The sequence below is a fragment of the Acinonyx jubatus genome, chromosome B3, assembly GCF_027475565.1.
Source record: "Acinonyx jubatus isolate Ajub_Pintada_27869175 chromosome B3, VMU_Ajub_asm_v1.0, whole genome shotgun sequence".
Taxonomy (NCBI): domain Eukaryota; kingdom Metazoa; phylum Chordata; class Mammalia; order Carnivora; family Felidae; genus Acinonyx; species Acinonyx jubatus.
Window position 1 is genome coordinate 40078454 of NC_069386.1, and position 24390 is coordinate 40102843.

At 38.7% G+C, this 24390-nt stretch overlaps 1 protein-coding gene across 10 annotated transcripts in view; it reads left to right on the plus strand.

The window, feature by feature from the left end:
- CSNK1G1 (casein kinase 1 gamma 1) overlaps positions 1 to 24390 on the plus strand; it is a 160394-nt gene that overhangs the window by 113409 nt on the left and 22595 nt on the right. For 4 of the 10 annotated variants that reach the window (XR_008299124.1, XM_027067491.2, XM_053223897.1 and 1 more), the window contains exons 6-11: positions 394 to 628; positions 6319 to 6404; positions 8466 to 8550; positions 8805 to 8953; positions 10010 to 10117; positions 21092 to 21202. Coding sequence is in view for 8 of the 10 variants with exons in the window: in XM_027067491.2 (XP_026923292.1) it covers positions 394 to 628; positions 6319 to 6404; positions 8466 to 8550; positions 8805 to 8953; positions 10010 to 10117; positions 21092 to 21202 (774 nt within the window). In the remaining 2 variants the exon portion in view is untranslated. The other 6 variants (XR_003423124.2, XM_015085544.3, XM_053223899.1 and 3 more) reach the window with 6 other exon arrangements.

A 24390-nucleotide genomic window follows, 5' to 3' on the forward strand; every position in this document is an offset into this window, starting at 1 on the left:
CAGAAGGTGAATGTGACAGTGGCACCTGTCTTCAGAGGTTGCCAACGTATTGTGATAATCCTGGCTGGGGATACTTCGAGCCTCTCAAATGTATGCTTTCTGATGTAGCATAAAAACACCTAATTCTATTCATCATTTACAAATTGTAACATTATGAGCTGAACTGGCTGTCTCACTTTCATTTAACTTGATACTTGTTATGTATGTATTTGTATCCGAATTTTTTCTGGTTTACAAGCGTGAAGTGACTGGGTGGTGAAGAAGAAATGAGTTTTACTTTCATTTCAGTAGTTAAAACCTTTGGGCTGATAAAAGAAAATGTTTGGATGTTTGTTTGGTTTTTTCCCAGTAAACTTCTTTAGAGTATTTTCATCATTGTGTATTCTCTTTTAGCTTTCTCGAATGGAATATGTGCACTCAAAGAATCTCATTTACCGAGATGTGAAGCCAGAGAATTTCCTGATTGGCCGACAAGGCAACAAGAAAGAGCATGTTATACACATTATAGACTTTGGACTGGCCAAGGAATACATTGACCCTGAAACCAAAAAACACATACCTTATAGGGAGCACAAAAGTTTAACTGGAACTGCAAGATACATGTCTATCAACACGCATCTTGGCAAAGGTGTGTTTATTTTCTGCTCAGTGAAAAGGGGCGGGTCCTTAAAATAACTTTTTATTCCAATAATACTTTTGTCCCCTTTGTGCATTACAACTTGTGGTTCTTCTTGCTTCACAAGGCAAGTGATTTTTATACTTGAGAAACTAAGATGGTGAGTTAGTAACTTTCCTAAGTATCCTGTTGACAACTTAAAGATTTTTCTTTAAGTAAAATTCTTTACTTTTTTAATGTTTATTTATTTTGAGACAGAGCAAGCGAGAGAGCATGCACAAGCAGGGGAGGGGCAGAGAGAGAGGGAGGGAGAGAGAATCCCAAGCAGGATCCATGCTGTGTGCACAGGGCCCTATGCAGGGTTCAATCTCATAACCATAAGATCATGACCTGAGCTGAAACCAAGAGATAGAAGCTTAACCAACTGAGCTACTCAGATACCCCTATTTAATTCTTTATACTATGTTTCCAAATGCTTAGTTTTTTAGCAGTGTGGGCACTTGAATTGTTGTATTAAAATGATAGCATTTGAGTAAGTCTAGTGATGAATTTGGTGTTTACATATGAATGAATGACTCCATGTATGACAGTCCTGAAAAGGACATCAGATTGGTTGGTATCTGAACTGGGGAAGAGTGTGTTACTAAAACATGTGCTAGGCTTCTGTTCACTGTACATAATTCCATGAATAATTCTTTGAGGAAGAGCCTATGTCTTACTCAATGAAAATAGAGGAGTTGTACACTGTATTCAGGATAGGCAATTTGTGAAAGCTCAATCAAGGCAGAAGGCCTTACTTGTTAGAGGAACTAGTTCAGGGGAGAATATTTGTAAGAGAAGCCTAAGGAACAGTGGGAAAGCCAAATAAGCCCTGGGCCCCTCACTAGCTTCTCCAGAAAAGCTTCCGTTTTTATCTATTTTATATATTGGGCTTCTGTGGAAGATTCTATATGAAGAAAACATTCTAAAGTGATTGTAAAACTATGTTTGAAATTCATCACTCTTGGGGCGCCTGGGTGGCTCAGCTGGTTACATCTGACTTCGTCTCAGGTAATGATCTCACAGTTCATGAGTTCAAGCCTTGCATCAGGCTCCATGCTGACACCTTGGAGCCTGCCTCACATTCTGTGTCTCCCTCTCTCTCTTCCTCTCTTTCTCTTTCTCTCTCTCAAAAATAAATATTTTTTTAAAAAATACATCACTCTTGAGAATAGACATGTAAACAGAATATTATCAGGTTCCATACTCCTAGACATAGCTAATTATATTGGGTGTTTAAATATTAATGAATTGTTGTGCACTAACAAGTATTTTAAAGACTAAATGACTACAAAGTTGCCTTATTGACAAAACTGCCTAGGTTTTCAAATGAGGATTCTAGTGTTAGTGAAGAGTAACTATCATATTGCAAAGTGATACAACTGGAACAGAAATCCTGAATGCTATCAGGATTTTTTCAGTAAACGTATGAAAATCCTCACTTAACTAAATGTAATACTTTAAAATTAGACTAGAAGGGCTTCTGCCACTTATTATCTATGTCATTTTGGACAGGTTACTTAATCTTCCTGAAACTTATCTGTAAAATAGAGTAATATTTCACAAGGATGTGTTTGTGGGTTGAATGGGTAGTATGTGTAACATAGTTCTCTTGCATAGTGTTCAATATCCCCTCTTTCTTCCTTTTTACTTAGATAGACTGTGTTGTAAATAGTAAAGTCATGATTATTTGGTTTAACTGACAGACTCTAGAAGTTGTTCTAATTCCTGCTTCCTAGGCACAGCAGTCCATGTTCTGATTTTATTATTCTTGTCAGGAAAGGCAAGAAGAGACAGAGATGGGTCTCTTTGTTATGTACAGATAATGGTTTATAGAATATGTACAGATAAGGTACAGATAATGGTTAAGAAAAAGGTTTGCAAACCCTGGCTCTTGCGCTTAAATCTATATGATTTTGGTCCAGTAAACTTTCCTCAGCCTCAGTTATCTCATCTATGGAATGGGTATGATAATAATACATTATACTATAGGATACTGAGAGATAATACATATAAAGTATTTAGCACAGTGCCTCATAGTAGCAAAGACTGTAAATGGTAGTTATTTATTCATTCAACAAAATACATTTTAAGTGTGTAAGATCGTCAGACTGGTACTTTCATCTCCTGGTATAGCCATTCCTGCTGGAACTTTGAGTTTATCTCCAAACTTGAAATTCCTGAGTTCTAGAGTTTTTTGGGTCACATTGAACCTATCACCATATTTTTGCCCTCTCCAGATTACAGAGAATACATATAGATGGTTATTATATGCCCTTTAAATTCTGGCCAGGGTCTCAAAGCAGAGAGGTATTCCATAGGACCTTGAATCATACTGTTTTGTTTTGTTTTGTTTTGTCTATTTATTTATTTTGAGAGAGAGCGAGCAAGCAAGCAGGGGAGAGGCAGAGAAAGGGAGAGAGAGAATTCCAAGCAGTCTCCGCACTGTCCGTGCAGAGCCCTGTTTGGGGCTCGAACTCAGAAACAGTGAGATCATGACCTAAACTGAAATCAAGAATGGAACACTATTTTTTTTTTAATTTTTTAAATGTTTGTTTATTTTTGAGAAAGAGAGAGAGTGCAAGCAGGGGAGGGGCAGAGAGAGGGAGACACAGAATCTGAAGCAGGCTCCAGGCTCTGAGCTGTCAGCATGGAGCCTGACATGGGGCTCGAAATCATGAACTGTGAGGTCATGACTTGAGCTGAAGTCAGACACTTAACCAACTGAGTCACCTAGGTGCCCCAAGAGTGGAACATTTAACCGACCATGCCACCCAGATGTCCCCATATTGGTTTTTAAATGTGTAGCATTCTGTATGTTGTAATGAGGAAAAAGGGAAGTGCATCTTCAAATGACTTGGGGAGAATTGCCTGTTTTGTAAGGGAGAACAAGGGAAGAAGCCTCCTAAACCTGACCATATCAGATTAGCCACTTTGTATTCTTAACGACTGAAGTTAGGGTAAGAACACTGGGTCATCTAGACCCTTTCCTCCAGCAAAATATATTTGACCTAAAATCAGAGGTGTGATACATGTAAACCAAGCATGTCTTTCTGAATGGTTGAAAGCAGGCCTTTATGGTGTGAAAGAATTCTATGTCCTACTTTGTCCCACTTGTATTGAAACCTTTCTTCTTTGAAAAGGAAAATACCCTTCATGAAAAAAATGAGAGCATGTGGAAATTCTGAACTAAATGAATACAGTTTTCAGAGAAGTACACAAATAAAGCATGACTCTGGTTTTCACTTTTTTGAAAGGATTAAGTTATCATAGATTAATTACTAATGGGTTAAATTATCATAGATTAATTACTTTAGAATCTTAGAACTGGAAAGTGACTTTTCAAATTATCTACATCAGCCAACTTTCTTTTCTTGTTTATTTTGAGAGAGAGGAAAGAGAGTGCGCGTGCGTGAGCTAGCAGGAGAGGAGCAGAGAGGGAGGGGAGAGAATCCCATAGGTTTCCCACTCCACACTGGGCTTGACACAAACCCAGACATCATTACCTGAGCCGAAATCAGGAGTCTGATGCTTAACCAACTGAGCCACCCAGTCACCCCAACCACTTTATTTTCAGGTGAGAGGACTGTGGACCAAAATCGGTGACTTGGCCATGCTGAATTTCACATGGATCGAATGAATGGAAAGAATGGGCCAAGAGCTAGATAACCTAATTCGGGAGCCATTGTTTTTCCTATTATGCCATATTCCACAACTATTTTTCATGGTGCTCAGTAGTTGGAAAATCACTTTATTAGTTATTCTAGTGGGTTTACATGTGTTTTTGGGGTGTGTGTGTGTGTGTTTATTTAAAAAGCACTCATTTAATAATGGGCTTTGCTGTGGAGAGAAGTTGGGCGTTTTTCAGGATTGATCAGTATTGAAAATGTGGAGAGGTTTGCCCTCTAGTGCTCAACCAACAAAAGTGCAACTGTCCAGTGAATTTTTATTACCAAGGGGCCTCTTCTTACAGGAAGTGGATATAAAAATGGAAAGGCAATGTGTAGGTGTGATACAGTGTGAGAAACTGCAGGGTGTGGTTTCTTTGTCTGCCCTGCTTTATGAGGTGCCTCAACTCACCCTGCTTGTTCTTTCTTTTTTATTTGTGTGTATTTAGGTCCTATTAACAAACTCTTCCAGTCTAATGCCTTTATGTTTTCAATTATATATAAAATTTGGTGGCAAACCCCAGGCAAGCTGTGTAGACAAAAGCTTCTGTTGGTCTTGCCGTTTTACTTCATTCTTTTTAAGATTATTTCAATTGATGTGCATCCACTCAATTTTATGTTACTTATCTCTTGTCAGGGTGCCTCTTTTTCGCATTAGTGACCACCTTGCCAAAAACCGTTTTCAAACTGCAACTTACCAAGTTGCCTTTTCTTTCCTGATCCACCCTGTAGAGTTCTATTCACTCTTTGTTGTGCACATTTTCCCATAAGTGAAGGCAGCCATTAAACATGTTGTACTTCTGCATTTTGAGCTGAGTAGCTCTCCTCCCTGCTTCCCTCGTAGGTTTTACTTTCTGCACAAAGAAAGTACAATCAAGTTTAGAGTAGCCCCTTAGTCTTGTCTTTTTAACTTCTCTTGATAAAGCCCTCAACCTGATTCTGAGAAATAAACACATAAGATATCTGGGATGAGCCATACTTGGCAAATTAGGAATAGAGGCATGTACTACTTACATTCAGTCTGACAACCCAAGAATATATAAGGACGTTTTTTGAGATGAAGTTACAATATTTTTTATTATCTATTCTTTAGTTTTTTACTATCTTAGTCTTCCCAAATGAAAGAAACTAAAACCTAGCAATTTGTTTTGCCTGATAAGCTCCCAGAATGCGGGGATCCTGTTTTATTTTTCCATATAGGGCACCTTAGTGATAAATTACAGGGGAGGGGCGTGCACACACACACACAGAAATACACACACAGAATCTGAAGCAGGCTCCAGGCTGTGAGCTGTCAGCACAGAGTTTGATGCGAGGCTCAAACCCACAAACTGTGAAATCATGACCTGAGCCAAAGTCGGATGCCTAACTCACTGACCCAACCAGGTGCCCCAAATTTTAAATGTTTCTTAAGGTAGCTATGGAACATGGTACAAATGGCATGGAGCTGAGAGATGATACATTGATGTTTGTTTATGTCAAACTATATTTTAAGTGTTAATTTTTATGATGAATTAAAAGCACTAGACATGTATGCTAGGCATTCCACAGCTTGTGTCTTTGCAGACCTGGCCATTAGGATGGACCATTTAAAAGTTTTAGCTGCCTTATCTTCTCACTTTCCCTCATGGTAACCCAAAGGGTAACTGTAGCCCATATACCGGAAATAACATTTCATTTAAATTATCTCACTTTCAGGAAGGTGACAGCAGTGACCAAGGGGTGGCTACTCACCATTTAGTGATTTAGATTTGGTTTTAGTTTAGGATTTGCTCTTTTCACTTGATATTTACTTGCCAGTGACAGCTCTAGGCAAAGGAAGCACACAGTATTTTTTGGTTTTGATCTGAAATACTATCCCTGGTTTAGATATACAAAGAATTAGTAAGCAGCGCCTTTCCAGAGCAGAAGGGTTTCTGAAGGGATTACTTGGTTTTGAACCCCTTTCTGCTTTAATAACTGCAAACATAATGTGTGATCTGTCTTCCCTTTTAGAGCAAAGCCGGCGGGATGATTTGGAAGCCCTGGGCCATATGTTCATGTATTTCCTTCGAGGCAGCCTACCCTGGCAAGGACTCAAGGTATCCTTGAAAGTGCTCAGTGGAGGGCTTTGTTTCAATACTCAGTTGTTAATGAAGGGGTTGCTGACTTGACGTCTGCAAGAAGCACAATTGGGAAGATTGGCTGGCTGCAGAGATGAAAAGCAGGGGCTGGTTATATTGTCTATACTGTAGATGCTTCCCTGGGCTTTGGGAGCTCTGTTTTGCTCACATTTGTCTTCTTCCCCTTGTGAATCCTTCTTCCTTGTTTTAGGGTTTTCCACAGTCTCTTCCCTTGTTCCCTCCCAGCCTTGGCACTGCTGCTTTTCTCTGTGTCACTTTCCTCCTCCACTACCATTATGTAGCAAGAAGAGTGTTCCCAGTGTACTGGGGAATTTCTGGAACAAATTGATGACAGCAGCTGCTACACATTTTACCAGCAAGGCCAACAGAGCTGGGTGTGCCCCTAAGGAGAACTGGAAAATATTTATTCATCCTATCAAGGCTAAGGATCCACCTGAACTAAAATAAAAATCCAGGTTTAACATTGCTGTTCATGTGTCTTATTCAATAAATGCCTTTGCAGACAATAGCCATTCCTCGTGAAACATGTAGTTTAAATAGCCTACCTTAGGTATCAGTACAGTGTATTTGTGTCAGAGTTAACTACTGATAATAATTTTAACCACTGTAATTATTCTGTGCCTCTGGCTGGTTAGACTAGGAAATGGTGAGCTTCTAACCCATTTTAAGTCCCATTTTAGATAGTTAAATGTGAGGTATATTTTTGAGTTGTGATTTATTTCAACATGTTAGTATGGAAAGAAACTTAATCAATAGATTTAGGTACTTACACACCCCTTGGCCCCCTCCCTTTCTCCCTCCAGAAGGGCAGAATGATTCATTTGCTGTGCTTTCTAGACCGTTGTCCTGAAAAGTAAAGCTTCTGCCTCTTCCCTTTGGGAAGATTTTATTTCTTTCCCCTTAAATTCTTCTCCTAACACTTCCTAGTCTTCTCCTAGTCACATGTATCTTTTCATTGGTATAGATAGCTGTCAGATAGAGTTTCATATTCTATTTACTCATTACATAGCCAAGCAATACATTTGTGTATTAATTGAAACTCACTCACAGTCTATGAATCATTTTAGTGTCAGTTGTAGATCTAAAATTTCTCCAACTTTATTTTATTTTATTTTATTTTATTTTATTTTATTTTATTTTATTTTTATGTTTTTATTTTAGAGGGAATGCAGGCATGCAAGCATGGGAGAGAGGCAGAGGGAGAGAGAGAGAGAGAACCAAGGCTCAATCTCACGACCTTGGAATCATGACCTGAGCTGAAATCAAGAGTCAGACTCTCAACCGACTGAGCCACCCAGGCAGCCCTCTCCAACTTACTATAGAACACTATTGCTTAAAACTGGGTGCAGCCAGCTAGGGAGAGCCTCACAAGAATCCCTTCAGGCTACACTGTTGGTCCAAGCTCCAGGAGCCTTCTGTCTATAATCCTGAACAAACTTAGTTTGCTTTGAGCTTCTGACATATATGAAACCTACCTGTTAGCCTGTTAGCCATGCCTCTATCATAGGTAACACTTTTCCCTCTGGAAGCACATTGTGGAAAGGCATTTTCTTCTACTACTTATTCTTTTTTTTTTTTCCCTATTCAGATTCACAGTAAATATTCTGTGGAGCCATCTGTCTGCCCCACACTTAGATTAGCAATATTTTTAATCTTATAATAGAACTGATCTAAGAAGGAGAAGGCTGAATTTTTGAACCCCAGTGGTCATGGGAGATTACTAAGCTTCTGCAGTTTTGAAAATAACTGCTATATGATATTTTTATTTCCTTTTCCTAACCACTCATCTCATTACATTTGATGGTGTTTATCTGAGACTACTAAATATATTTGCAAATAAAACCTTCCAGAACAGAGCAGACGTTAAATACATCATCTCTGTTACATTGCTTATGTATTAGAAGATGGAGCCTAGCAATTCCTGCCAGTTTGAGTGAAGCAACCATTGCATCCCCAGACATATTGGACCTCCCATACGTGGCACCTGTTTCCAAATAACTTTCTCCCTTTGCTCTACAGGCTGATACATTAAAAGAGAGATATCAGAAAATTGGTGACACCAAAAGGAATACTCCCATTGAAGCTCTCTGTGAAAACTTTCCAGGTAGGATGCTAGAAGGACATTCCAGCCATCGTGACTAAAACTTTGAAGTAGGTAGAGACAATGACTTGGTGTCTCTAGATAAGGGCGCTCTCTAGAAAATTCACATTTCCTTTTATTGTCATTTAGACCAAGACAGGTTTTATCACTTTCATTTGGGTCATAAGGAAAACACAAATATTCCTGACTTGGCTCAGAGCTTCTCACCATAGGAAGCATTCAGCTCATGAGCATGGCCTTTCACCTCTTTCCTACAGAAGAGATGGCAACGTACCTGCGCTATGTCAGGCGATTAGACTTCTTTGAAAAACCTGACTATGAGTATTTACGGACCCTCTTCACAGACCTCTTTGAAAGGAAAGGCTACACCTTTGACTATGCCTACGATTGGGTCGGGAGACCTATTGTAAGTATCCTGTTTTACCTCATCACTTCAGACCAGCACTACCTCGCTTGCCAGACTTTCTGCTTAAATCTATGGAAAAAACATTCCTTTGACTGTGGACTTTACGTATGCCAGCCTTTTCAGGGTGATGCCATAGGTTACAATTACCAGAGTTAGAAAGCAGGAGCAACTCCTTTATACGTTTTTAAGATTATGACCAGTATGGCCTAAGATACCAGAACTTAAGCCAGTTTTTAAGAAGAACTTTTGCTTGAATGATCCAGAAGCTGGTGCTACGTAAGCTGGTCCTGCTTCTGTAGAAGTGGAACCCATCACCATAAGAAATTTTTTTTTATTATTCATTTTATTAAAAAAATTTTTGTTAAATTTTATTTATTTTTGAGCATGAGCGAGGGATGGGGAGAGAGAGAGGGAGACACAGAATCTGAAACAGGCTCCAGGCTCTGAGCTGTCAGCACAGAACCTGACATGGGACTCGAGCTCATGAACTGCCAGATCATGACCTGAGCCGAAGTTGGATGCTTAACCGACTGAGCCACCCAGGCGCGCCTGTTTATTTTTTTTTTAATTTATTTGTGTGAGAGAGAGATGGAGTATGAGCAGGGGAAGGGCTGAGAGAGAAGGAGAGAAAATCCAAAGCAGGCCCTGCACTGTCTGTGTGGAACCCAACTCGGGGCTTAAACTCACAAACCATGAGATCATAACCTGCGTCAAAACCAAGAATTGGATGCCTAATGGATTGACCCACCCAGGCACCCATCATGAAAAACTTTTGAATTAGTTCTTCTGGCCAGGAGTTCACAGTACCTGAGAGCAAGCTAACACATCACTGTAGGATGTTTTCTTATTTTCCAAGGTAAGCTGCTCTCTAATGAGCTATTGAGGACCAGGTGGCCTCCCTTTTGCAGATAAGCAAAGTGAGAAGACTTGAAACTGCCCATGATGACTGAAAACAACAATTAACCACTGTTTTATTAGAATTGGAATGATGCTCTCCTTTGCAGAGTCATTAAGTCGGGCCCATCTTCCATTTGACTTTTTGTTATATTTTTCCAGCCTACTCCAGTAGGGTCAGTTCATGTAGATTCTGGTGCATCTGCAATAACTCGAGAAAGCCACACACACAGGGATCGGCCGTCACAGCAACAGCCTCTGCGAAATCAGGTATGTGCTGGACCTTCCTTGTTTCAGACATTCTCCTTCTTACTAAAACCAAAATTTTTCGGCTTCTCTGCTTAAGTGTATATACTGAAATTGAATACAAAGGACTTGCCTTTTCTCAGGCATGTGGGGTGGCATTCCAGCATCCCTGGGTGCTATAACGGTACTGAGGTGTGGTCAGGCACCTGATACGAAGTATCCAGTCAAGAGAATTAGGACTTGTCCAAGTCTGTTGGCTGAAAGGGGCCGTCTGCCACAGGCCCGAAAGACCTGCTGAACCACACAGGATCAACAGGGTAGCCCATTTGGGGTCTCATCTGTAGTCCAGTGTGGGGTACTCTCACTGGTGCTGGGGTGGCTTTTGGTCGTCTCTATTTTATTTATTTGTTTAAAAAAATTTTTTTTAATGTTTATTTATTTTTGAGAGAGACAGAGACAGAATGCGAGTGGGTTAGGGGCAGAGAGAGAGGGAGACACAGAATCAGAAGCAGGCTCCAGGCTCTGAGCTGTCAGCACAGAGCCCGACGTGGGGCTCGAACTCACGAGCCGTGAGATCATGACCTGAGCCGAAGTTGGTCACTCAACCAACTGAGCCACCCAGGCGCCCGATCGTCTTTATTTAGTTTTGTTTTTGTTTTTGTTTTCTGATTAAGAAGAGTGGGTAATTTGGACTTCTAGCTGACCTGGGCATAAACTGGCACCTCTGTTCCACCTCTGCTCCTGTCCCCATGTGAATTCTAGAGCTGGCCAAGTAAAGTGAAGATTCACCTTTGCTTTAGGCCACTGCAGAGGAGACCATGCCATCCATCCTTCAGTGTTCATGGTTTGAGAAACTAATGGTCTATGTGAGAGAGGCTTCTCTCAGCCTAAAGACAGAGGAGGCAAACACACAAAAATCAGCAAATTTGACAATATTTGAAGAAAGACGTCACTGATTGGGAAGGAAATATGACAACTTTCATCTTTATATCATATACAATTGACCCTTGAACAGCACAGGTTTGAACTGTGTGGGTCTACTTATATACAAATTTTTAAATAAATATAGTATAGTATTGTAAATGTAATTGTAAATATAGTATTGTAAATTTTCTCATGATTTTTTAATAACATTTTCTTTTCTCAATCCTTATTTTAAGAAAACAATATAATGAGTATAACATACAAAGTATGTGTTTATCAAATGTTTATGTTGTTGGGAAGGCTTCTGGTCAACAGTCAGCTATTAGTAGTTAAGTTTTGGGGGAGTCAGAAGTTATATGGGGATTTTCAACTTCACAGTGGTTAGTGCCCCTAACCCCCACGTTGTGTTGTTCAAGGGCCAGCTGTACGTTGCTAAGAGAAAACTGAAGACCCCAGTAGATAAATAAGCAAAGGATAATAAACAGATACACAACATGTTCAGTCATTATCAACTCTCAAATTAGCTCGTAACCCTGACCTCACGTTTTAATATTCACAGACATATTTATAATAAAATGCAAAAATGCTTATTTCAGATGCACATATGAGAAAGTACATAGGTTAACAATAGCGTATAGAAGTACATACACACAGGGAACATCTGACTGGCTTAGTCAGAAAAGCATGTGATTCTTGGTTTCACGGTCGTGAGTTTGAGCCTCACGTTGGGTGTAAAGATTACTTAAATAAATAAAACTTAAAAATTTTTTTCTAAAAAGAAAACATATACATGTACAGTGAAGTACATGCACAAATATGGATAGACTCACCAATAAGCACATATTCTTGGCAAAATGTATGTCTTGGTAAAAAAAAGTATAAAGGAGGGAAATCTGTGTATTTAGTAGCTAAGAGAGAGTAGACAGGCAAAAAGGTGGGGTTTAGCAAATCACATACACTAACTGGATCCATCGTTACATGCTTTAATCAAAGTAGTTGGCTAAGAATTACAATTTGACTGGCTTCTGATTGACACAGAATACTGTTGATTCTGTGGTTGTTCTCTTCTACCTCTCTTATTAAAAGTGTAGCTGAGTGCACACTTAAACTGACACTCTGAGACGTGGCTCTGGACTTTGAAAATCCAGAATCAATTATTGGAATCCATTTTAAGAAAACAACCCACGATATAGATTAAGTTATGTGCATAAAATTGTCACAGTGTCACTTGAAACAAACGTTTTAGAAATGATCCACTTATTATAAGGGAATGGTTATGGATCCAGCTGAAATCTTTTAGCAAAAAAACTAGGTTATAATAAGGTAAATTGTAGTGGGCTTATTCAGTAGAATATTATGTAGCCACTTAAAATAATATTTAGGAAAACTTGTAGCAACCTGAAAATGTTTATGGTTTGTAGGGTGAAGAAATCAGAGTACAAAATTAGAATGACAGCATGATTTCCCCTCAGGGAAAGGGAAAATGAAAAAAATCAGTGGAAGGAGATAATGCCAACATATTAGAAGAAACAGATAATGTTGTAGGTAATATTTTTCCAGACTATTCTATGAAGAAGTTACATTATCCTATAATGAAAAATGCACTTAAATAGAAAAGGTATGGAAAGAAAAAAAATCAGTAGTCAGTAGTGAAGTCCACATAATCAGCATATCTGCCCGAGTACTCATGTTTTCAGAAAAATTAAAAATAAAATAGGTGTTTCCTATAGTTTTCCATGTCTTTTCTGCTTCAATGAATTCTTAATGCTGCTGTTTTGATTGGATTTTTAAAGTATGGGAAAAAGAGATGTTGAAAACCTGGATTGCCAGGGTGAAAAAATTAGTCAAAGCTAGTATCTGAGTAAAAGTACGCTGATTTTCAGTGTACTTTTTAAAAAATTATTTATTTATTTATTTATTTATTTATTTATTTATTTAGAGAGAAGAGCAAGCAGGAGAGGGGCTGAGGGAGGGTGGAAGGGAGAGAGAGAGGGGGAGGGAGGGAATCCCAAGCAGGCTGTATGCCCAACATGGGGCCCTATGTGGAACTCAGTCCCACAGCCCTGGAATCATGACCTGAGCTGAAATCAAGAGGCAAACGGTTAAACTGAGTGAGCTACCCAGGTGCCCCTCAGTGTACATTTAAGTGAAGGGTCTTTAAACTAGTGTGTATAATTAGGAAATCTTACTGCAGTGCAATAATAAGCTTCTTTCTGAAGAATTGAATCTTGAAATTCCCTCTGATTTCTTTTTTCTTTTTAGGGTTCTTAGTATCCCTTGGCTGCTAAGGGATTGAAATTCCCCACATTAATGCAAATTTTATACCTCTCTCCCAGCAGATTCTGAATCCTTGCTGGGTTGAATTCTTTCTGCACTCTGCCCTGTGGGTAAATGTATTTCTAGTATCTGTTCTACCTTTACACTGTGTCTTAGTCTGGTCTCTTTGCTTTTATTCCATCTTTAGGGTTGTTTTCTTATGTTTTTCGGGTTTTGTGCTTGTTTTTTCAGAAAAATTGCAGCCAAGTATGTCCTTTACATTACTCCAAGAATTGAAAGAAGTATGTTATTTTTTGGATTGGTACTTTTCAAGTTTTGAAATCAGCAAAAGAAGAAAGTAAAATCTCTCTTTGAGAGATCCTGACAAGTATTAACCTCACTTTAGGGGCAGCTAACTTTTTCTCAGCAACTTTGACTAAATAAGTCTAGCTGGAGACCTGCTCTGTGAAAGTATGTCCTGGGGATACCAAGATAAGTAGGGAGTCATTGTCCTCAAAGAATTGCCAGGTAGATCAGCCAGGTAGCCAGATAACCATAACACAAGGCAGAACAGAGAAGTTCCCCAAGTTTCAAATTATCATCATCAGAGATTGGAAGAAGAAGACATTTCATCTAGTTTGAGTGTGACAGTTTCATGAAAGAAGGTGCATTTGAAGTGCTCTTGGAAGAGTAACGTGGACATGAAAGAGGCATTCCATGCAAAAAGGAATTATGAGCAACAAGAAGTTATCTAGTTCATTTTCCTAAAATATATGGTGTGAATAAAGGAGACAAGGCTAGGAAAATTATCTTGGAGCCATTTGATGAAGTTCCTGGAATGATGGGCTGGAGAGTTGATACTTAGTTTCACTAGGGAATAGGTAGGTACTAAAGGTTTATGAACAGAGAGGAGTGATGTGATCAAAACTTGGCTTTAGAAATTTTTTGGCATAGAACATAATAATGGCTTGACAGCCAGCAGTTGTATTCGTTCTCTTCCATTACAATGAGAATTTTCAGAGAAAATAGGCTTTGCTATTCTAAATTGTAGGTATATTGAATTGAGTACTATTTGGTTCCTAGCTGCAGTGATAGGTCTCAAATATGGTTCCCAAAGAACTGCATTTAAACTCACCTACATAGGGGCATCTGGATGGCTCAGTCGGTTAAGCATCCGACTTCAGCTCAGGTCATGATCTCATGGTTTGTGGGTTCTAGCCCTGCGTCATGCTCTGTGCTGACAGCTCAGAGTCTGGAGCCTGTTTCAGATTCTGTGTCTCCCTCTCTCTCTGTCCCCCTCCTGCTTGCCCTCTGTCTCTCAAAAATAAATAAACGTTAAAAAAAATTTTTTTAATAAAAAAAATATTAAACTCATCTACATATACTAAATCTGTTTTTTACAACTATGTTAATATCAGATGTTTAAGAACATTTTTTTAAATGTAAATTTTACCCAGCTAGAGAACTATAACCAAATCATGAGTTTGGATAGAACAAATACTGATAAAAGCTAGATCAATTTAGAAAATTACCAATGGATTTGTCTTTTCTGTTATTTTCCCCTTGGTATTTGTCCTTTCCCAGGTCCAAAGATGGTAAATCTTACCATGGCTGTGGTTCCTCTGTAAAGAACCATCCATTAGGAAGGGGTTGAAAAATAGTTCTGCCTCTTTCTACCTGGCAAGCTTCCCTTTGCATTCTCCGATCGAATGTGATCAGGAAGTAAGTCCTGGCAGTATCCAGAGATCTAATTTGGAGTGCAGTGTATTGCACTGTTGAAGGTTTTATTCATTGTGTTTGCTCAGTGTGCTGGATATAGAATCTAGCATTGACTAGGATGTGCGTGCAGGAGTATGATTCCTGCTCTTTCTGAATCTAAGCCTGTGGCAGTCCTTACTCAAGTAAATGCTATACACATGCTACCATGGTTCAGCAATTTTGATAGTTACATAGGTTTCTGTGGGCCTATGAAGAAGGGGTACTTGACCTAGGAGGTTAGGAAGAACAGATCTGTTTTGAGGTTGGAAAGAGTCACATTGGTCATCAAGAGCTGTTAAACTCTATCAGACATGGTATCCTAACATCATAATATTGAATAGCACTTACTCATTTTTATATGTACAATATGTGTTCAGGGGAAATAATTTTATTTTTGTAATTTTCTACTCGGTGAACTGTTTATTTACAAATTATCAAGTTTGGCTGGGCAGGAAAATATGAATCAAATGTCAGAAAAGCCGATCTCTCATCCATCTAAAAGAACCATGTTTAAACTAACTCAGTACCTTATAAACACACAAGAAATGAGCAATAAAACTTGAAAGTGTCGAGTCATGTTGAGTTTTGAAGGTGTTCCCCCAGTAAAAGTGTTTCAAGGGCACCTGGCTGGCTCAGTGTGTGGAACATGCACCTCTTGATGTTGAGGTTGTGAGTTAAAGCCCCACATTGGATTTAGAGATTACTTAAAAGTAAAATCCTTTAAAAAAAAAATTAGTTCAGATTTGTTTGTATCTTGACTCCCAAGAGATGAGATTAAAGGTATGTAAAGCCTTAGAAAAGTATGTTGTGGTTTAGTGCTGTGGTGCTTACTGGAAGAAGCTTGTTATAAACATAGCTTTTCCAAAGGAGAGATTAAGCCAGGTTGCTAAGTAGCCAAGATGGCCAAAGATCTTGCTAAAATGAATATCTTTATAGATTCTTTTGAAAGTCCACTGGCTTTGGAAAAAACAAAAGTTGATTAATTCTCCATTCACTTCTTTTGACATAATACTACTTCGTTTTCAGCAAGGTTCATAGTTTGTTAGTTGAAGAGGCAGGTGAGTGTGCTCAGAGAAAGTTTACGTCCCTTTGACCTGTGTGTAATTTCCTAACTTGCTGCCTGCTGTCTAGCAGGAACTTGGGTATAGAGATTGTACTTTCATCCTGTCACCCTCCAGCATAGAGCCCTGTGCAGAATGGGGCTGCACTCCTCATTTCTGGGACCTTTATCCAAAGGGAGACATCAAAACAAGGAAGTGTAAAGAAAACTGAAATTCAGTCATTTTCTTACCTTCTCCCATTTGTCACCTATTTGCTGCTACTCACCTCTGCTCTAATCCTATATTCCATATTAAAAGTTCTCTTTGTGCAGTGGTCCCTGGCTAGCTTAGTGAAGCACGTGACTCTTGATCTGAGGGTCACAAGTTCAAACTCCATGTTGGACGTGGAGCCTACTTAAAAATTATAAAAGTTTTGTGTAGTCTTCAATATTTTGTATTTCAGCAGACATCTTGTGTTGTAGGAGGGCGAATCTGGAGTAGTCCTACCTAGATAAGTCATCCTTCTCTAGTTGTGGCAGGATGGGGATTGAAGGGTGGCTTCTACCCTTTTGAATAAGAATAAGCAGGGGCACCAGGGTGGCTCAGTCGGTTGAGCTTCTGACTTCGGCTCAGGTCATAATCTCACAGTTCATGGGTTCAAGCCCTGCATCGGGCTCTGTGCTGACAGCTCAGTCTCGAGCCTGCTTCAGATTCTGTGTCTCCTTCTCTCTCTGCCCCTCCCCTGCTCACACTCTGTCTCTTGAAAATAAATAAATGTTAAAAAAATTTTTTTTAATAAGAATAACCAGGGTTTGAGTAGAGTGTTTCAGACCTCTGGAATGGTTCCATGATTTTTCTCAGAGCTTCGCAGAATTGACACTACTGTCTCTGTGGACCTGCATTTATTGAATTTGGGAATAATCCCTCCCAGGTTATCAGTGATTTTCCAACATCTCTGATCTTCACTATCAAGGTTGTAGAATACAAGAAGGCGTTGTTTACACACACAGCAGGTTGCATGGAATCATCCTTGACTGGCACAGAAATTTGGTTCTATTTCATGAACTTAACAGAAGAAAATTTTTTAATTTTGTTGAAGTATACACTTCAGTAACCTTGCCACCTTTTAAAAATTTCATACCTAAGGTCAAATATGCTCCAGAAAAATTTCTTGAGGTATTTCTTGCCCCATTTTTTTCTCCTTACATCTTACCCCTATTACATTAAAAAAAAGGTTTTTTTTAGTGTATGTGCTGCCAAAGCAAGCACAACAAAATTGTTTTTCATCTTGGAAGTGTGGTAAGACAATGTAATCTAGTGTATTCATTGCTAACTTTTTGGTACTACTCAGTCTCTATTTTTGTTAATTATAGCTTAAGACTGTAATTATATAATGAGGCCTAGAAGACCAGCATGTGAAACCAAAATGTTCTGTTTAGGTGGCACCTTATAGAGTACTTTGGGAGCCATAAAGTGAAATGGAGAAAGTTCTTTATAAATATAATCAAAATTAACTTTTCAGAATAACTATATAACTTTATATAATGAATGGAATTCAATGATTTATGTGCTGCAACAGGAGAAAAATGTTTGCCTGCCTTTTGTTTCAGAACAGGAGCTTTATCTCTGATAAGTATTGGAAAGAATTTTCAAGCCATAGATGGTATCTGAGATGTTTTCAGAGAGTATTTTCCTGCCCTCTTGTGTCATTGTCCCCAATGTCTGTCCGTTAATCCCTGCTAGATGACTGCTGGGAGAGATTCATTTCCTCTGCCCTAAATCACGGGTGGTGGTTTTGACTCTTTACACCAGGCTCCTCGGTGTTTCCCCTTAAGTAACTTTTGTTAGCTTTGTCTTTGATTTATGTTAAGCTGGATCGCCACTTTCTTATTTCCATGTTCATCTACTGGATAGTAAACCAAGCATTTCCACACAGGTAATGCAATCCCAACAGAAGATTTTAAAGCGTTCCCCCCAAGGAATTCCTACTGCTTGAGATTCCTGCTCCTGCCTTTGGGAATTTACACACTCCATGTGGACCTTTGCCTTTCAAGTAATGCAGAGAAATTGATATTGCTGAGTGACTCTTCTGTCCATCAAAGCTCCTGACTGCCTTTTAGATAGACACGTGTGCATGAGTGGTCTTTGAGAGTGAAAAGTTCACATGCCGATCTCCTCTACTGGTTTGCTTAGTAGGACTATATCCTGTGCTGATTCTGCCCAGTCCTAATCCCCTGTACACAGCATTGCCTAGAATACCTGTCAGGTACACGAGCAGAACACTGTACTTGTCAAGATTCCTCAGTTTCATCTAGTTCCTGGGCACTCAGTTGCTTTCTAAAACTGGCAAATGACCCTTTCTCCTTTATCAACTTATATATACCAGTCTAAGCTCTTAAATTCTAGAAGGGAATAGACACAGAGTTTAGTATTATGATGAAAAGTAATTCCCAAAGTTATGAACCGACAACCGCAGGTTCACATCTGTCTCTTGGTTTTGTTGCTTTCAGTGGATATAGAAGTCACTGGAGGGCAGTAGTCTGGTGCAGTGTGCTCTTCATTCATCACAGTGGAAGCATTTAGGAAGCAGCCTGGAATTGTTAACATTGTTTTTCTCTTTCTAAAAGATAAATAACACATTGCTTTAATGATGCAGATGGAGTATGACTTTAGGCCTTTGGAAAATGTCTTGCTATTTTTGAAATCCAGACATAAATGTTCATTCTTTGAATAAATTATGTATTTAGCTAGAATGAATACAAATAACTACATAGTCCTGTGAATCAGACAGTAGCATCAAACCAGACTTCTGATATGTGTTTCAGTAAAAAATGGAAATAGTAGTTGATCAGCTGTCCAGGTTTTGTTAAAAGCATATGAGTTTTATACGTACATTTCTTGCCATTTTCATTCAGTTTTATCTGCCTTAAAAACAAGCGCAAAACAGAGCATTCATGAAAAAAGTAATCACATTAAATATTTTATCATGGAACTCAAAACAACACCGAATGGCTTATAAATGTGTGGATATTGTTTAAACATTTAAAGTTTTTGAGAACTGACAGTTGTTCATAGTAGTTTAGGAGCTTAAATAAAGTCCTAGAGAGAACTAAAGAAGCTATCACTAATACAAAATAGTTATTGATATTACTTATAGTATTAGATTTATTCTCGGGGCACCTGGCTGGCTCAGTTGGTAGAGTGTGCAACTCTTGATCTTTGGGTTGTGAGTTCGAGCCCCACATTGAGTGTAGGGATTATATAAAAAAATAAAAGATTCAAAAAAAAACCTGATTTATTCTCAAATCTCTAGTAATAAGAAGATATGAGATTAAGTGCTCTGAGAATATGGATACTGTCAATAAATTTATAAAAACTAAGAGTATGTTATAAACCACAGTCTTATTTGAAAAGTGAAACATCTGAACCTCTGTTGGCAGAAATAGTTGGAGGGACAGATATTTTGGGTACTTTTGATTCTCAAATGTGACTAGAGGTATAGAGAGCCAAACCCCTCTTTGGTTAGAGAATATAGCAAGCAAATTAATACAAGCTGCCTCCTTACAGAATATGCTCATTCCATGAGGAATATCAGAAAACATGGCCAAGATCCTTTACAGTGCTGTTACCCATGTGGCTTCATATTACATTAATAAAGATGAGTAAGTTTTAGCTGGTATATGAGGCTTGGGTTTGTTGTTGTTCTTTTAATGTAAAAAGCTTTTTTAGTGACTTACCCTTGAGCTTTACATAACTCTTGTCAATGAGATACAGAAGAGGGAGACTGAGTATGAGTCTCAAACCACCACTTCTTTCTTTTTCTTTTTTATAAAATGCACCATTGATAGCTGTGAACATCTCTAAGATTTATTGCATCCTTGCTGGTTTTCGTGCAGAGCAGCAATATCACATCCCAACCCCTGCTGCTGTTTATATCAGCAGCAATTAAAATTTGATTTACCAATCCCTCATTGCTGCCTCTCCAACTCCTCATTTTTCATTTTGTAGAGCCTTAGGACTGTTACAGCTGAGCATCATGATGTTAACACCTCCTCAGCCATCTGGTACAGGGGAAGAGGCACCTAAACAGATTCTTCAGAACAAAAATCACAAATGAGCAAGATCAGAATAGTATGAGATCTAAAAAACAGGTAAAGAAGGAATGAAGAGAGCCTGAATGACAGCAGAACTGAAAGCAGAACTCAAAAAGGTTTTGGATTTAAAGCCCTCCTTTTTCTGGGGGAAAGATCTGCCTTTTGATATCTCGAGGAAAATAATTCATAGTAGTCCTATCTAAAACTATTTGTAATTCCAGACTAGAGGCCATTAGCTAGAGGAAGCAGGAAAACATTGTAGCCTTACCCACCGCCACCCCACCTCCCCGGCCCCGCCATCTTTTCATGTTCTTGACCTGTGAACCTGTTTTGAAGAGATACTTTTTTCATTCTCTTAGATAAGAAAGTATATTCCAGCCACTGCCACTGCTCATTTTATTGTATTTGAAAGTCTTGTGGAGGTTTATGTTGAGAGTGGTAAACTCCCTAAAAGCCATATTATCTTGATTTCTAATGCTAGGAATTTTCTGTATTGACTACTGTCTATTTAGGTAGATCTTTAATCAGTGAAATGATTTGTAAGTATGATTGTTCCTTTGTCCAATAGTCTTAACATTCTGAATTTGGTCTGCTTAGTGGCTACTGAAATTTTACTAATATGGAAGCTAAAATTGATTCCAGCTTTTTGGTGGTTCCCTGGTGGTCCCCCCACCCTTTTGGTGATTATTGTTTTTCTGTGTCTGGGTGAGGATGGTGTGCTGTAGAGTGTCATGTGTTGGCTCATTGGGCTGCAGTGAATGTAGCCAAGCTAACTTTTTTCCAGTGCTTTGCAGCGGTTGTTAGTTTAAAATCCAAAACGAAAACAAAACCCTCAGGGACACTAATGTACTTGATTTTGTTATTGCTTGCTGTTGCTTCACCTTTCCTTCCATATCTTGCTCTCATGCTTCCTAATGCCTGAGCAGACTGCATCGTCAGAGCGCCGAGGAGAGTGGGAAATCCAGCCCAGCCGGCAGACCAATACCTCGTACCTGACGTCTCACTTGGCTGCAGACCGCCATGGGGGATCAGTGCAGGTACTTACTGCCTTTATTGCCTTTTCTTGGCCTTCTCAGCTTGGCTGGTGGAATGTTGACTTGCTTCTGAAACTTTGGTTCCTTTAAAAAGGAAACTTACTGCAAGGTTGAGCTGTTTCTATAGTTAACTGAATATCTGTGTGCTAATTTTCTGCCTAAGTAGCCTTGGAAGAATCACTGGATGGGATGATTGTTGGTTGTCATTGACTAAGAAACATCTCTGTGGTTTCTGATACTGATTTCTGGTTAAACTTGTCCTACAACCTTGATACAACTCATGATAAACTGTAAAAATAACGTCAAGGTACAAGTATGTTAGTGTCAAGTATGTGAATTTTAAAGACTTGAAATGTATAAAGTAAGTATTTTTTGGATAGAGGACTGCATAATGTAGCTCATTTCATGATGATATGTGCCTTAGCACGTAACGTGAGAATGCTAATTGGTCCAAGCCAACCATTTTTGAATGCGTACCCAAGAAGTTGGGCTGTTTCTTTTTTCTTTCTGGAAAAAGTGTGGTCTTGGGGAATTATTTCTGATTTCATTTGGACTATTTTGAAGCTCTGTTGTCTCTAGTACATAAGAATATCTTGTGTCTCTTTACTTTTCTTATATGTCACTGTTTTAATAATCTTAACTCAAATACATCTTTCATACTATTAAGTGACACCACCAGTTGGGGCACACAGGTGAACTCAGAGCTACCAAATCATATAAAGGGATAGACAAACCTTTTACATGTAGAAATGTATTTTGATAGGCTTGATTGTCTAGCATATGCTTTTTTATATGAAGTGATGCACTGAAGATCGTGTTATTCACAGGAAGTCAGGAGACAGCTGTGGTTCTGTAGAAAAAAAAAATCAGAAAAACAGGAACATCTAGGTAAAAAAAGTCTGTGTTCTAGGAAGCCACAGAACCCTAGATGCTCTCTCCCACCCTAGCAAAGACCAAAGACTTATTCTTTGCTAAGGGCAAAATAGAGGGGCTGTGGATAAGAGGAAATGAGGCACATTTTGAGGGAGGGGTGCTATCCTGAAGAAAAGGTACAGACACTAAATGAATGTGTGATCCATACTTAAATACTTAAGACTTTAGTCTTTGCAGTCTCCCACTTGTGTAATTATTTTTAAGTTTATTTTTTTAACTTTGAGAGAGAGCGAACAAAAGAGGGACAGAGAGTGAGAGAGATTGAATCCCAAGCAGGCTCCACACTGCTAGCATGGCACCTGATGCAGAGCTTGAACTCACCGACCATGAGATCAGGACCTGAGCCAAAATCAAGAGAGAGATGCTTAACCAACTGAGCCACCCATGTACCCTTGCAGTCTCTCACTTTTAAGTATAGGCGGCAGATGGAGGATTATCAGATTTCTGAGGAAAGCCTTTAATAAAAAAGGGACCGAAGCAAACAACAACAGTAACAACAACAACAAAAACTTCATTATTAATATCCCCACAGACAGAAGATATTGCAACTATGAAGTAAGGATAGGATGCTATTTTAAAAAGGAACATTGTAAGAACAAATTAAAAAGAAAAAGAAAAAACAGAGCTCTTGGAAACTAAAAACATAATAAAAACTTTAAAACTGAAGAGTTTGGAAGATAGAGTTATAAGGAAGGCTCCCAGAAAAAAGATGGAGGTTAAAATAGTAGACAACATTTCTCAAAAAAAAAAAAAGAACTACCATGCAACCTAGTAATTCCACTTCTGGATATTTGTCCCAAGAAGATGAAAACACTTACTGAAAAAGGTATGTGCACCTCTATGTTTATTGAAGCATTATTTATATTACCCAAGGTATGGAAGCAACCCCAAGAGTCTATCGATAGATGAATGGATAAAGAAGATGTGGTACACATGTGTGCATGCATACACACACACATACACATGCATTACACTATTAGTCGTCCATAAAAAAGAATGAAATCTTGCCATTTATGACAACACGGGTGGACCTAGAGGCTTTTGTGATAAATGCAATATGTCACACAGAGAAAGACAAATATCATATGATTTCACTCATCTGCGGAATCAAAAAAAAAAACACACAAACCAGAAGCAGACTTATAAATATGAGAACAAATTGATAGTTGCCAGAGGGGAGGCAAAAAGGTGAAGAGGATTAAGAGGTATAAACTTCCAAACTCAACACCCAAAAAACAATTCAGTGAAGAAATGGGCAAAGACATGAATAGACACTTTCCCAAAGAAGACATCCAGCAGACACATGGAAAGATGCTCAACATCACTCATCATCAGGGAAATAGAACTCAAAACCACAATGAGATACCACTTTACACCTGTCAGAATGGCTGAAATTAACAATTTAGGCAACAACAGATGTTGGCAAGGATGCAGAGAAAGAGGAACCCTTTTGCACTGCTGGTGGGAATGCAACCTGGTGCAGCCACCCTGGAAGACAGTATGGAGGTTCCTCAAAAAATTAAAAACAGAATTACCCTGCAACCCAGCAATTGCACTACTAGGTATTTATCCAAAGGATACAAAAATGCTGATTTGAAGGGGCACTGTCAACAATAGCCAAAGTATGGAAAGAGCTCAAATGTCCATCGACTGATGAATGGATAAAGAAGATGTGGTATTATAATGAATATTACTTGGCAATCTAAAAGAATGAAATCTTGCCATTTGCAACAATGTGGATGGAACTAGAGTGTATTATGCTAAGCAAAAGACAAATACATGATTTCGCTCATGTGGTATTTAAGAAAGAAACATGAGCATAGGGGAAAGGAAGCAAAAATAAGATAAAAACAGAGAGGGAGACAAACCATAAGAGACTTTTTTTTTAATTTTATTTAATTTTATTTTTTTTCCAATTTATGAAATTTATTGTCAAATTAGTTTCCATACAACACCCAGTGCTCATCCCAAAAGGTGCCCTCCTCAATACCCATCACCCACCCTCCCCTCCCTCCCACTCCCCATCAACCCTCAGTTTGTTATAAGAGACTCTTAAGTACAGAGAACCAACTGAGGGTTGCTGGTGGGATGTTGGGCAGGGGGATGGGCTAAATGGGCAATGGGCATTAAGGAGGGCCCTTGTTGGAATGAGCACTGGGTATTATATGTAAGCGATGAATCACTAAATCCTATTCATGAAATCATTATTATGTTATTATTATATATGTTAACTGACATTGATTTAAATAAAAAATAAA